Genomic DNA, 13,358 nt, shown 5'->3' on the forward strand with positions numbered 1-13,358 from the left:
GTGATAACTGATTGAGGCGCAATTCAGTCAATCATTCAATCAATTATTCATTCATTTATTAGCTATAACTGCACTGTCCAGCAGAAATATTGTTAAACTGGGTACAAATCAGTGTGTGAAATTGGCTATGAGGGCTTATAGGTGTCTGTCTGGAAACCCCAAAATTGCAGATTGAGCTCTGAATACAGTAAAAAACAAAACTCTATTTACAGTGTCTACTCAGGTTTATTTTCCACATGTTCAGATAGCTTCAATTACTTTGAATATTACCAAATAAAATAGTTAGTCAAATCATTTGTGGCATTTAAGTGCAATTTGCCCTGCCTCTGCATATTTAATATGTCAAATAAGATATAAAACCTTTGAAGATTTTATTGGTCTGACTGACCAATAATACACATAAAGAGCTCATAAATAACTCATGTAAACATTTAAAGTACAGTCACAGCACAAACACACAGGTTAGCCATATATATATATAACTTCAGCTATTGAACATATACATCTGTAAAACGCTTTACACACCTCCGTCATTAAATCAGAAAACATGGCATTTCATATTTCATGTCAATATAAAGATAACATGCTGAATGTGGTGTAGGGTCTAGCTTACTCTTTAACCTAGCTACTGTAACAATGAAAAAATGTTTTCACATTCACATGGAAATTCGGGATAAATTAAACGATAGGTTAGATGAACATACCTCTCAAATAACAGCTTTCTTTTTGACCACACATCGACGTCGTCAACTCATTGGAAGTTGGAGGTAGACGCTAGCTCGTGTCAGCTTCGTGCTTCTGACCGACCGTTATAATCCAGACCTGGCGCCCGCTGCCCGCGACCTGCGGCACCTGCCTGGCCACCCGCGGCCTGCCCCTCCCCCCACTGATCAAAGATCAGCTCACACAGCTTCAGTCCCCCCACAACTATAATAGTCAGAAATATAAAACTGACCCTGGGTCAGTGTGGCTCTAAATCAACAAATGACCTGAGACGTCATCTGTGATTGACAGGTGTTTCTATTGGTTCTTCGTTCTTGTGTTGATGAACATGATGAACTACCAATCAGTTCTGGTGTGGCCACAGAGTGGCCAATGAGATTTCAGGGGTGGCCCAGGCCACCACAGGCCACCCCCTAAAATCGCCACTGTGTGGCTCCAGTGCAAACCCATATAAACCCATTTATGAAGCTCCCAGTGAAAAAATCTTGTTCTGATTTTGCCTACGGTGCAGTTTTGAACTGTGACATGTTAAAACCAGGTTTTATAGGTAGGCTATGCCTACGTGCTATCTGCATCAGCACTCTGTAATCCTGTTTTCTGAGTTCATGTGGCCTACCACTTCCAGGCTGAGATGTTCTTGCTCTTAGAGGTGCAGTTTTAGAAAGATGTATTAAGACATGACTGATACAGATATGGAAGCCAATTTGAAATGGCAGCTTTCTTTTTAACTGTATTCAAACAAGACTCTGCTGTTACAGAACATCTGGTTTTAGATACAGTTCCCAAACTCTATACTATACATCCTGTACATATTTCTCAATCATACTTTTTCAATTTTTACTTTTATACATGAAAGATAATAATAGATATGAAATTGTTTGATTATAGGGGAAGGTGTACAGTAATGATGCATGTGCAGGAATGCAATATACAGTATGTATAATGCATTTTTTTTTTTTGTAACACTTAATCTAATCCGAACCTTAACTGTAGTGTTTTTAAAGCAGCACCTTAAATGTGTTACACTGAAAGTGAGAATTCCTTAGAATAGTTTATTGAAGTTAGACAAGTTGTATGGACATCTGAGTGATAGCTACAGAGAAAGAAGGAAAAAAAGAAGATTAAATGTCATTTAGCTCAAAAGTTAATCTCATAAATGCACAGAATTAGGGTAATACAGGAAATATATCAACAAAGTGACCCTAACAAAACAAATTCAGGTATACAGTATACTGTATGTAGAACATGTTACATTATCTCCTCTGGTCTTCAGGCATTTTTGTTCTGTTGCTAACCTATCAAAAGCATTAATTTATATGAAAAATAGGGTTTGATCAATATTTATACAACAAGGATTAAGAGAACACGTTGCTGTTACAGGATGTTGATATTAATTGATATTAATCAATCAAAGCTGAGAAACCAAATAGCTGATTGATTTGATTTTTTTTTTTTTTTTGGCCTTTTTGGCCTTTTTTGGCCTTTTTTGGCCTATTGGCCTTGCTTTTGCAAAGTACACACAGTTTAGCATGTATAGTTCATGCCTGTCCCTGCCCCCTTTCCTCCTTTGCTATATTTGTACGCAAACATTTACACAAAACAAACATACTTGTATCAAACCAAACAGAATGTTGTATCAAAAGTTAAAGACTGAAAGAAAGAAATCTAAAGAAAGTTCTCTTCAGCCAATAACACGAGTTAACAAAAATCCAGAGACGTGTGGTTTCCATAGAGAAGACCACAAGTAATCACTGTAATAAAGAATGGAATTTTCCAGCAAAACAGGGAGCTGAGTACATTACACTAGACCTTATTTATTCCTGCTTGTTATGACAATTCTGCGTAAGCTAGTTAGTTTCCTATGATATATTTGCAGCTTTCTAAAATATGGTGGATTTCGAAGTGTGCCAAGAATGTAAAGCACTTATATTACAATGGAGAGAGCAGGGGCCGGTTGCATAAAACTGTTTTGGACGAGTCTTACAAGCTAGTCTTCTAAAACTTTTGTCTTAACTTTTTCAGTCAGTTGCATAAAAACTTATATTGGTCTAATTTAAGACCAAAATGTAAGACAGCACACCCATAGGCTAACCTTTGTTTACATTCCATGTTGCCATGGAGAATAACTGTCAGCGGAGCCAGTGGGGGCTTCAGTTGAGACTTTGTAGAAGACTTTAACTTCTATGATGGTAACAACATTTCTTGTGTTTTTTTATTTTTTTTATTTGTATTTTTATTATTATGATTATTTGGGTTTAAATCACTACATTTGTTCATTAGAATCAATTTTGAAGCACTGTAGTCCTCTAATAAGCAAATATTTTCAGCGGATTAAAACTGCATTGAGCATCCACTTTCGGCCATTTTTTTTAAAGCTGTTCAGTGTCTTAATTTTCCCACAATGCAATGCAAATTAGACTGTCTTACTGAAGACAACTGTGAGCTTGTTTGATGCAACAGGCTTTCTATGATGTCTTTGGCTAGTCAGACTAATTGTTTGATAAATTCTTAAGTTAATGGCTATGTTTATACAGCCGGCCCCAGGACTGACTCGGAATTCTGTTAATTCTTCTGATAAAGTCTTCTATCTATTGTAGAGAGATGAAAGTTCACCAATGCTTCCCCCCCTACTAAAACTGATTTTGCTGCCACTTGTGCTGATAGTAAAATTACTCAAAAAAGGGCTTCAGCTGGGAGTTAGAGAAAGAGAAGTTTAGAACTAGTAGCCTATATTTGCCCTGTGTAAATAAAAAATATATAGGAACTGTATCTAAAATAAATGAGGGGTGATAAATAAATACTAATACAACAGGCTGGAAAAATAGAAATTTTTTCATTTTAATATCCTGTATATATTTTGAATGTGTTGAAACTTGACACCAGGCGAAGCACCCTGAAAACTGCACCGTTAGATCGGTTTCATGCTGAAGAGCAGCTTAAAAGTAAGTTTTTTTTTCTCTCTCGTAATGTAAACGAGTGTAAATATCAACATCATACTGTATGTCGAAAGGATTGAAGACTGTCATACAAAACATGAGCTTATTGATATCATAAAATATCAGTCTGCTTTTTTATTCCATCAGTTACTCCTGGTCGGAGTCTTCCGTAAATATTTAATTTATACTTTGGGTTACGTTCTACCTAAGTTTAACGGTGCAACGCTCAAATGTTTAGTAGTGTGTAAATTGTGACTTGGTGCCCATTTACGCCACAACTAGGCTAAGTTTTAACTTATGTATAGCTGGTGCAGCCGGCCCCTGAACTTCAGAACTAGAATTTCAGGCCGGGAGATTTTGATCTTTGAGAGTTTTCATTGTTCCTTATCCTTTATTGGACGCTGTGTAAAACTGGCATCAGCATAGCAACAGATGGAGCTGTCATTCAAGATTAATAGTTAAAACATGGTTTCTCAACACAAATGGTATTCAACTTTAATTATAATCATCTTTTTAAGCTCTTTCATCCAAATAAATGTTCAGTCTGTTAACTACAGGGACAGTCTGCCTAGAGCAACCTCAGGTTAAACAAACAGCCTTATTCAAGAGCACAATCATGATCTCTGGTGATCTCAGCAACTATACAATAGTTCCAGGTTTGAAACCAGAACATCTTTTGGTTTTTAGTGCAAATCTTTAAGGTGCGTAAGTTTTTTGCTGGCTTTTACTCATCCCATGGGTCCCAGTAGTAAGCCACTTGTGGTTTTGGACTCTATACTGACACCTATCATCCTGGATACTGGACGTTTGTTAACCCTAACAAAAATCGAGAGTTCATGGCAAATTTGCCTCAAACTTGCTGCAAATTCACAACTGATTATTTTCACAGGCAAATGAGCATTGCAGCAAATTGTCCATTGTTACCAAAGGTTTGCTGCAGGTTCACCACTACCGGTGAAGAGCTGCACACTTCTGGCAAACATTCACAATCTCATTTGTATGTGAAAATAATGAGTGGCAAATTTGCGGCTAGTTTGACAGAACTCTAGATTTTTGTAAAGGAAGTGCTGCCACTTCAGACCGAAATAGATGTTTGTTTATCTTCTGATTTGTTCCTATTAGTCTGTGTTTATCTCCGTCACATACTACACACAACCCTTTTATGACATTCTTGACAGGACAGCCGCAACTCGCAAACTTGCACGTTGCGTTTGATGTTGCGCCATTTATTCATGATCCGCGCAGTGGGAATTGCAGTTAGTAGCTGTTTGTTTCATGACTCTACAAATCTACACACACAAGAAAATTTTTGTCAGGTAACCTAAAACTGTCCTTCATGTGGAAATATCTAAATTATCTGGATTTATTCAAGTCAAAATGGTATTTAATCTGACTTAAAAAACCTGAAAAATTCAGTTACACCAACAAAAGTAATTTTTATGGGTTAGATCAAGTAGAAGTAGATCCTTGAGGTATAGGTTACCACTTTTTTCAGTGCATAATTTTCAATGGACATATTAATAATATAGTTTTGATTTAATCAGGAAATGAAACCAAGAAAATACAAAAAATCCATATTTTATTTTGCATTTACACTGATGTTCAAAGCAAAAACTTTATCACCAAAGTGAACTAAAGAAAGGAAGTACATAACTTGGAGATCAACAATCCAGAACTAAATCTAAATATAGCAATTGTATGGCTGAGGAATGGGGAATAAAAAATAAACAGCCAGTTCACCTTCACGCACACACACACACACACACACACACACACACACACACACACACACACACACACACACACACACAGACAGATAAAGTGCATATTTTTGGCCCCACATGTTTAATTCCACATGCACTGTACTCTCTCTTCTCTCTTTTAGAGAACCTCATCTGCTCTTCTCTCTGCCTCTGTCCGTGCTGTAGTTTTCTGCCATGTTTTGTGTCTCAGCAGCAATAGAACCAGTACCAGCACCATTATAAGTCCCACCACTCCCCCTATGATCCCCAGCTTCAGCGCTAGTCCAGAGTCTGGATGATGGGGCTCAAACGTGTCACACGATTGGCTCTCCTTTCCGCTTCTGCCAGCTGTATTTACGGCCTCTACACACACATGCACACCAGCTGCCACATTCCCCAGTACTGCTGTCCTTTTCTGCTCCTCCACCTCTATGTTCCTTTCCATCTGTTTGTCTTTGCCTTGCACCCAGATAACATAATGGGTAACCACAGAGGTTGGAGCACACCAGTGTACCACAACCCCTTTGCTGTCCTCTTGAGAAAACTTCAAATTGTAAGGTGCACTTGGGGGGATATTACTTCCACTCAACCCTGGGCAAAGGCACCCAGTGGTAAATGAAAGCTTCAAGCAGGGTTCCTGCTGCTCCACACACATGTCATAGAAGCACTGGAGTTTGGGGCCTTTGGACTGTGTGGTGGATGAGCTGGATGGCTGAGTGGTGATGTCCTCAGATTCGTTGTAATCCTCAGTGTCTCCAGGGAGTTGGACACGGGCTCGAGTGTCATTCTGAGATGGTGATGATGTCATCACGAAGGAGAGGTTGAGCAAATTGATGATGATGAAGAGGAGAAGAAGAAGGATGAGAGGATGTCCACACATCAACATGACTCCTGTTTAAAACACAGAGACCATTTATTCATATCACTATCATGAATAGAGGTTTAGATCAGACCAGTCAGAGGACGACTTGATAACACTATATTTGTGTTTATAAGATTTATAAGTTCTTGAGCTCATTCCTTGTAACTTGATATTACAGTAAATGACAAGGGGAGTTTGTACGTGCCCCCACGTTGGGCTTGGCAACTGATTGATTGTGTCCCACCAGAAATATAGAGGTTCATACAGTATAAGTGACACTGTTCCTTGGTTGGATTGAATAGACCATTTTAACCGTCTTTAACTAATTTCATCAACATTTATTGACATATGATCATATAGTAAAATTTACATAAAATTAAAGTGAATGTTTTTCTTTTTAACATATTATCTTTAGATTTGATCAGTTTTTTTAAACGTGCTGCCAGACGTTTTTGCTGAATACATTTTAGCTTGATGACTTTTTAACACTTCTACTAAATTTTTTTATGTCAAATTAAACATGCAAGGGATAGATACACTTTTGCCTTTACAATTAACAGTAATTCAAAATATCTGGCCAGTTTACTCAGATAGGCCTATACTTGGTACAGTATATCTCTATTTAAAAAATTGCTGCCCTGTTGTTACAGTGTTTTAGGTCAAGGCCTCGGCTTTATCAGCAAAGTTTGTATACTTTAATGACACACTGCAGCAGGCAGTTTGATTTAGTAGCTGCACACAATTCAGATAAGACTATCACTTTTGTTTAGTGACTACACATTTCACTTGTCAAATAAAGGCATACATTTCAATGTAAGCAGTAGTTTGAATTACGCATTCACTGTCAACCTGACTATATTAGGTTAGACCAACAAAAGTCATTTTAAATTAAAAGTTAGATCAGGTGACACTTTTTACAAGATGCCAGGTTGATAATTTATTGTAGCACTTTATATTGTACTGTATATTGGATATTTTTATCTGAAAACAATCCAAACAGCAGTTCCACAGTGTAGCAAGATGGGAAATAAGAAAATGATGAAACAATTGCATGGCTGAGGAATGGGGAATAAAAAATAAACAGCCAGTTCACCTTCAGAACCTGCTTGATATTGCAGTGCAGATTCTTTATTTATAACAATTTGTATTTGCCAGATAATGTTTGCATACGAACCAACCAGTTGCCTAAATTACTATTGCACAGCAAATCATGGAATTATCTATGTGAGTGAGTGGGTGTGTATGTATGTACCAGTGCTTGAAGTGGAAGAAAAAAAGTGCAGGTACTCTCCTTGTTCGTATTAAACTTGTTTTGTTTTTGTTGTTTTTTTGTTTGTTTGTTTTTTTGTGGGGGAGGGGTTATTATTTAAATTGGTAAATAATCTTGGGGATTTATAAACTGAACTGGGGCCAAACCTTTTTATCTGTATTTATCTTACCTAACACTTTTATTGTAACTAACATGATAACATGTAAAAACAAAACAGTTAATAATGTGTTTAGTTACATTAAAATAGTAGTTAATTAAGTTAAAAGAGGTATTTAAATAACATTTTCAAGGTCTGCCCCTAATTTCCTTCTTAAGATCTGGCTGAAGAACAAATATGACCTTACATCCTCAACTAACAAATAGGTTTTGATTAGATTTACTTTGAAAATAAAAACATACAAAGTAGGGTTATTGTTTATGAAATCTGAGAAAGAATATTTAGATCTGCTAAAGTCTGTTTCATTGTCAATATCAACAAACATAAGAGAACAGTGGCAATCGAATGTAGAACTGTTTTTTTACACAAAATAAATGTAGCCTAAAACTGAAAAAGAGCATTATGTCTGTTTCTCCTTTTTAATATTTTAATAATCCTCTCATTCAATGAATGCAAAATTTGCCTTCCTTGTCCTGAACACATTAATTTGCACACAGGAGCCAGATACTTGTGCAGATAATCAGGGGTGTCATGCACTTATTTTGTTTGAGGGGGCACTAAGGTCAGCCACTACAACCCCAATACAACCAACCCCCTCCCCCTTCCTATAAATCATGGGAAACAGCATCACTTTTTAAAATAACTATTTGCAGCTGAAATGGAAATATTTGGTTACATTTTATGTGTTGGTGTGCGTGTCTGACATCTTCAGGCGGTTTTACATCACTTTTTTGCATGCACTTTTCATACACGACAGACAACACCATAATGGTAGAGGAAAAGAGAAGAATAAGAGAAAAAGAGTGAAAAAAGATACATTATTTTTGTAAACCAAAGTTAGCTAATTCCAAGGCTTTCTAATAAATTAAATAATTTAGTGGCATTCTTCTTCTTAATACATATCAATGAAGTACAAAACAAATATACTTCATTAAGTATATTTGCATGTGCCCTCTCACTCTGAATGGGCATGATGCCTCTGCAGATAATAATCATTAGAAACAGTGAACAAACTGATTTGATGATGTTCAGTATTGAGAGTGATGTTGAACCAAACACTGTCAGGATATATGCATAGGCAAGTTCAATGACAATTCACATAATCTTTTTACGAGCACTACAGAAAAGAATGGAGAATAAAAGCACATTTTCCTATGTATTTTCTTGAAGGTTTGGTTTTCATAATCGTTTTGCCTCTTGTGAAAAAAGGTTGTGCATTTGAGCTGACATCACTTCTGTAACAGCTTTGACTTTGACTTTTGAAGTTTGCACTTTTGACTGCACCCAGCAGCTAAGCAATTTGCATAAAGCATTTGAGTGAATAAGACACAATAAAATGTGCTCACCCAAAAGTTGCTGGTTCATGTTTTGGAGAAGAGTGAAACTGAACTCTGTCCAGACAAGCTTAAACATGCACGCTCCTTTGGCACTGGACCACGGATAGCTTGACGAGCACCGATGCTGTTGCACGTGTTGAGTGTTGTTAAACTCACCTCTGAGTTTTGCTCAGAGAGCGTTTGGATGTTTACTGCAATTTTCTCAAAATAATTTCAAAGTTCTGATAAAAGTGATTGGCAGCCTGCATCAAATCACTGACTTACATTAAAGACATTACATTGTAATGGGAGACTCTGAGAAGTGGTATGTTAGAAAAACTGCCAGTACTCTGTAGAGTAAATTATAGAAGTGCAGGTACTGCGTACCACTCCACTTCAAGCACTGGTATGTACCATGCAGTGTCAGCTGCCCTTGGTTAAGATGCTGATTAACATTCCCTTGCATGGGTTAACTTGATTTGAGACCATTTTATGCCATTCTGTAGTCATTTGTAATGGTTTAACAGCAGCATATATGAAATGTCTTTAGAGAGGAAAAAACTTGAAACCAATGTGGAAAATGAATGCAAGGTAATTAGGTATTTAAGTAAAGAGCTGTTGTGTTGAGCTTATTTGTTGTTGACTGTCTCACGGTTAACTTGTGCAACTAAAGTTGTAAGGTGAGTATATCAAAAAAAGAGATTCCAAATGAGAGAATCTCAAAACTCTTACCTGTTGAATCGGCCCAAGAATTATTATTCTATGATCCTAAAATCCAACAGTAATTTTCTGATATCCTCTTTCTTTTGCTCTATTTCCCTCGCTAAGACAATCTGTCTTTTATGAACACCCTCTCTAACTTTCCAGTAATCAACTCCTTTTTCTTCCTACCCCATCCCCCTCTCTCCCTCTTTCTCTCATCGCTCCACCTTTTCTCAGTTAATATGCGTACTGGAAGACAGAATGCGTGCATGTATGAGTTGAATCACAAAGATTCCAGTTGCATATAGTGTACACAGGTCAAACACTTGATGACACACACCCACACACACACTGTGCATACAAAGTGACGTGCACAGACCTTAGCAGGGTCATGGGAGGAAGGATAAAAATGCGCACTGAATTTTTTTAAAAAAATTTAATTTATTTTTTTTATGAGTAGTAATTATAAATACTTAACTAATTTCTTTGCTTTTTGAGTATTTAACGATTTTCTTGTATATACTGTACATATTTTTTTTCCAGTTTTCCTTTATCACAAATAATAGCCTATTCTGTTATATTTCTCACAAAAAGCACGATGGTAATACACTTGTTTATTTATTTTCAGACATGTTCTGTGATAACCCCATGTTTATGACGTGTCATAGTAAAACCATGGTATTTTTTAAAGTACCTTGGAGTACCATAACAGTATCATGAAATATGAACATGATCAATCATTCAGTACCATGGCATTACCCTGGTAAAGTGGTGCATGGTCGACTGTGTTTCACGAATGCTACAGAGACCTTGAATAACATATAACATGCGAGTAAGGGCAGCCGGTGGAGTTTCTGGTGCCCCCCTAGGGTATGATGGTGCCCCCTAGGGAGTTGGTACCCTACGCAGCGGCATAATATGCGTATAGTGAACTGCGGTACTGTGGTAGTCTAATTTTATTTTTCTGAAAGTGATTAGTCTAATGGCTTATTAGTTTCAACAAAACCAAACTGGCTTTGGTTGAACTGGACAGCTCCTTCAGTTTATGTCAATATTCTATAAAAGACTAATTTAATTTATATCACTGAAAGCGACTCGACCGCTCCCATTATAATTAATCAATCTGTCTACACTAGTGGTACTGCGATGTTGGAAATGAGGTAGCAATCGAGTATTATTCTTTTGATGAACTTACAACACAATACATGGAGTGGACTTTTTATCTGACATGTTACTCATCTGAGGTAACAGCACTTCGATGTTCAAAACTGCATTTTTTGCATACATGTTTCCGAGTATGTGAGAAGATTTTGAGTAATAGATACACTGGAAGCTTCCTCATTATAAAACATTCCATTCATGTATCAAGACAATACTATATAGACACTTCATCTATAGAACACATGTCCCTGCAACAAAAGACAAACACATTTGAAATGTAAATGTTTCAGAATGAACTCCCTTTCAATTTATTAGTTGGGATTTGTATTGATTTGGCCATGCCCAACAGGAAGTTGAATTGCAATTTTAATTGGAATGACAGGAAGTACAATTCACTGAAATGCAATTCAAAGAAATTCAACTCAGTCACACTACAACATTTTATTTGTCCAAGACACATTTTTTGACCAATAATTACATTATAATTTTTTTATATGCCTATTTACTCCCTAATAGGTAGAATTATATTTTTCATAACATTTCTCTCTCTCTCTCTCTCTCTCTCTCTCTCTCTCTCTAAAAATAAATAAATAAATAAAATACAAAATACATGGCCAGCAAAAGATTTTGTTTTTTCTGTACAGGACCAGAAATTGTCCACCACATTGTTTTCAGATAAATTCAGTTAATTTTTAGAGTGATTTATTTTATTTATTTATTTATTTATTTTTTGAGAATATGCTGTGAATGTTTATTTTTCTTAGCCCACTGGCAAAAAAATTTTTTTCCCCAACATAAACATCAATAGATTTATTTAATTCAAGATCTATTTTTCTAAAAGCAGACAGAAACACAGAGAGAGCCAAAGTTTGCATCATTCACATTATTACACACCCTTCCTCTCAGTTCACCAACCTTACCACTCAAACATACGGAAAAACATTGTCACATAGGATTTTTGCCTGGATTATGCTTTCGTCATAATATACTAATTTTTGAGTCAGACACAATTGTGTAATTTACTCGACAAACAGTTTTTAGACAGTTTAAAATGTTCAAAGTCACAGTGACATTTTACAATAAGGTTATATTTGTTAACATTAGTTAATGCATTAGGATTTATGACTAACAATTAACAATTTTATATTACAACACTTATTAAAGCTATATATGTAACTTTGGCCTTCTAGCGGCTGAAGCATAAAACTGCAAGTTACTTGTGGAGGAACATCGTTTTAGAGTCGGGTTTTGGCTCTGCTCTTCTGTGCAGATGAATCTGATGGTTTGAGGAGTACCGGCGGAACCATGGTTACAGGTGATCAACTTATCAGTGCGAATGTCACTAACAACAATAAAACTCGCCCCCTCCTCTCAAAACAATATATAAATAAATAAATAACAAAGGATATCCAAAAAGTATGTCTGATGAGCAGGTAAGTAGCATATCTTCTGCTGTTGTTTTGACTTATTGAAAACTATTGTTTTTAAATAAATAACATTACAAAAGTTTGTCAACGATGACATAGACATAATGATTGCTAGTCATATCAGATAAAGTCAAATGGTGGAAACTATGATAACTTAGCTAGCAGACAAATAGACCAAGTTAGTAACTTGGCATTGTTACCAGCGTAAAGTTAACATTTTTCCATTGTCCTTCCTCAAAAATGAAACTGAAACCTGATGCTTTCTAATGCTATCTAACATTCGTTAAGAGAGCTCTAAGAGAGCTACCAGGCTAACTATTGGCCCAATAAAATATCTTACCTGTAGAGCAAGAAAAACTCCATCTCTAAGTCAGTTTTTAATCCTTTAAGATCTCAGAGTTGTCTGCACCTCTGAAAAGCCATTCTGATGTTGTTTCGTGTTTTATTACGGGCTCTGTCACTTTCCCTTTTTGCCTGCAGACTGTTCTTGGTTCGAGGTTTCTTTATTTTGAAAAAGGGTGATTCCCCAGAGGGTTGCCTTTTTGAATGATCCATGGTCAGTGTCACTCATTTGTTGTGGCTGCAAAATGTGACTACCACATCTATCACCGCACATATACACGTGCTGTAGTAGCTCCAGATCTTCTTTTCTTTATTTACGGACATGACATAACCATGCACGGACGAATGACGGAAGTATGCAATTTTCCACACAATCCATCCCGACAGCTCTAAAATATAAATCATTATTATAGACTTACCATAGTATATCGGGGTAAGGCAAAAACATGTGTTGGAAGACAGATTGTTGGTGTACTTGCTCAATAATTACATTTTTTTCATTTCTAACAAAAAAATCTTACATATAGTGTAGCTTTAATCTTGGTTAATGTTAATTTCTGAAAATACAATTGTTCATTGTTAGTTCATAGTGCATTAACTAATGTTAACCTATGCTACTTTACTTTTAAAATGTTGAAATGAACATTAATTATTGTTCAGTGCTAGTTCATTTTAACTAATGTTTACAAATAAAACCTTATTGTAAAGTGTTACCAAAAT

The 13,358-nt window shown here is 36.2% G+C and overlaps 1 protein-coding gene across 1 annotated transcript; it reads right to left on the reverse strand.

Annotated features, from left to right (window-relative positions):
- Positions 1 to 5,221: 5,221 nt before the first annotated feature.
- Positions 5,222 to 9,892, reverse strand: LOC127433610 (leucine-rich repeat neuronal protein 4-like). Its single transcript, XM_051685649.1, has 2 exons — positions 9,739 to 9,892; positions 5,222 to 6,292 (listed from the first exon to the last, which is right to left on the reverse strand). Exon 2 carries the CDS (start codon positions 6,285 to 6,287, stop codon positions 5,541 to 5,543), a length of 747 nt encoding a protein of 248 aa, XP_051541609.1. The 5' UTR covers positions 6,288 to 6,292; positions 9,739 to 9,892; the 3' UTR covers positions 5,222 to 5,540.
- Between the last annotated feature and the right edge of the window lie 3,466 nt (positions 9,893 to 13,358).

This window comes from Myxocyprinus asiaticus, chromosome 4 (assembly GCF_019703515.2).
Source record: "Myxocyprinus asiaticus isolate MX2 ecotype Aquarium Trade chromosome 4, UBuf_Myxa_2, whole genome shotgun sequence".
Taxonomy (NCBI): Eukaryota; Metazoa; Chordata; class Actinopteri; order Cypriniformes; family Catostomidae; genus Myxocyprinus; species Myxocyprinus asiaticus.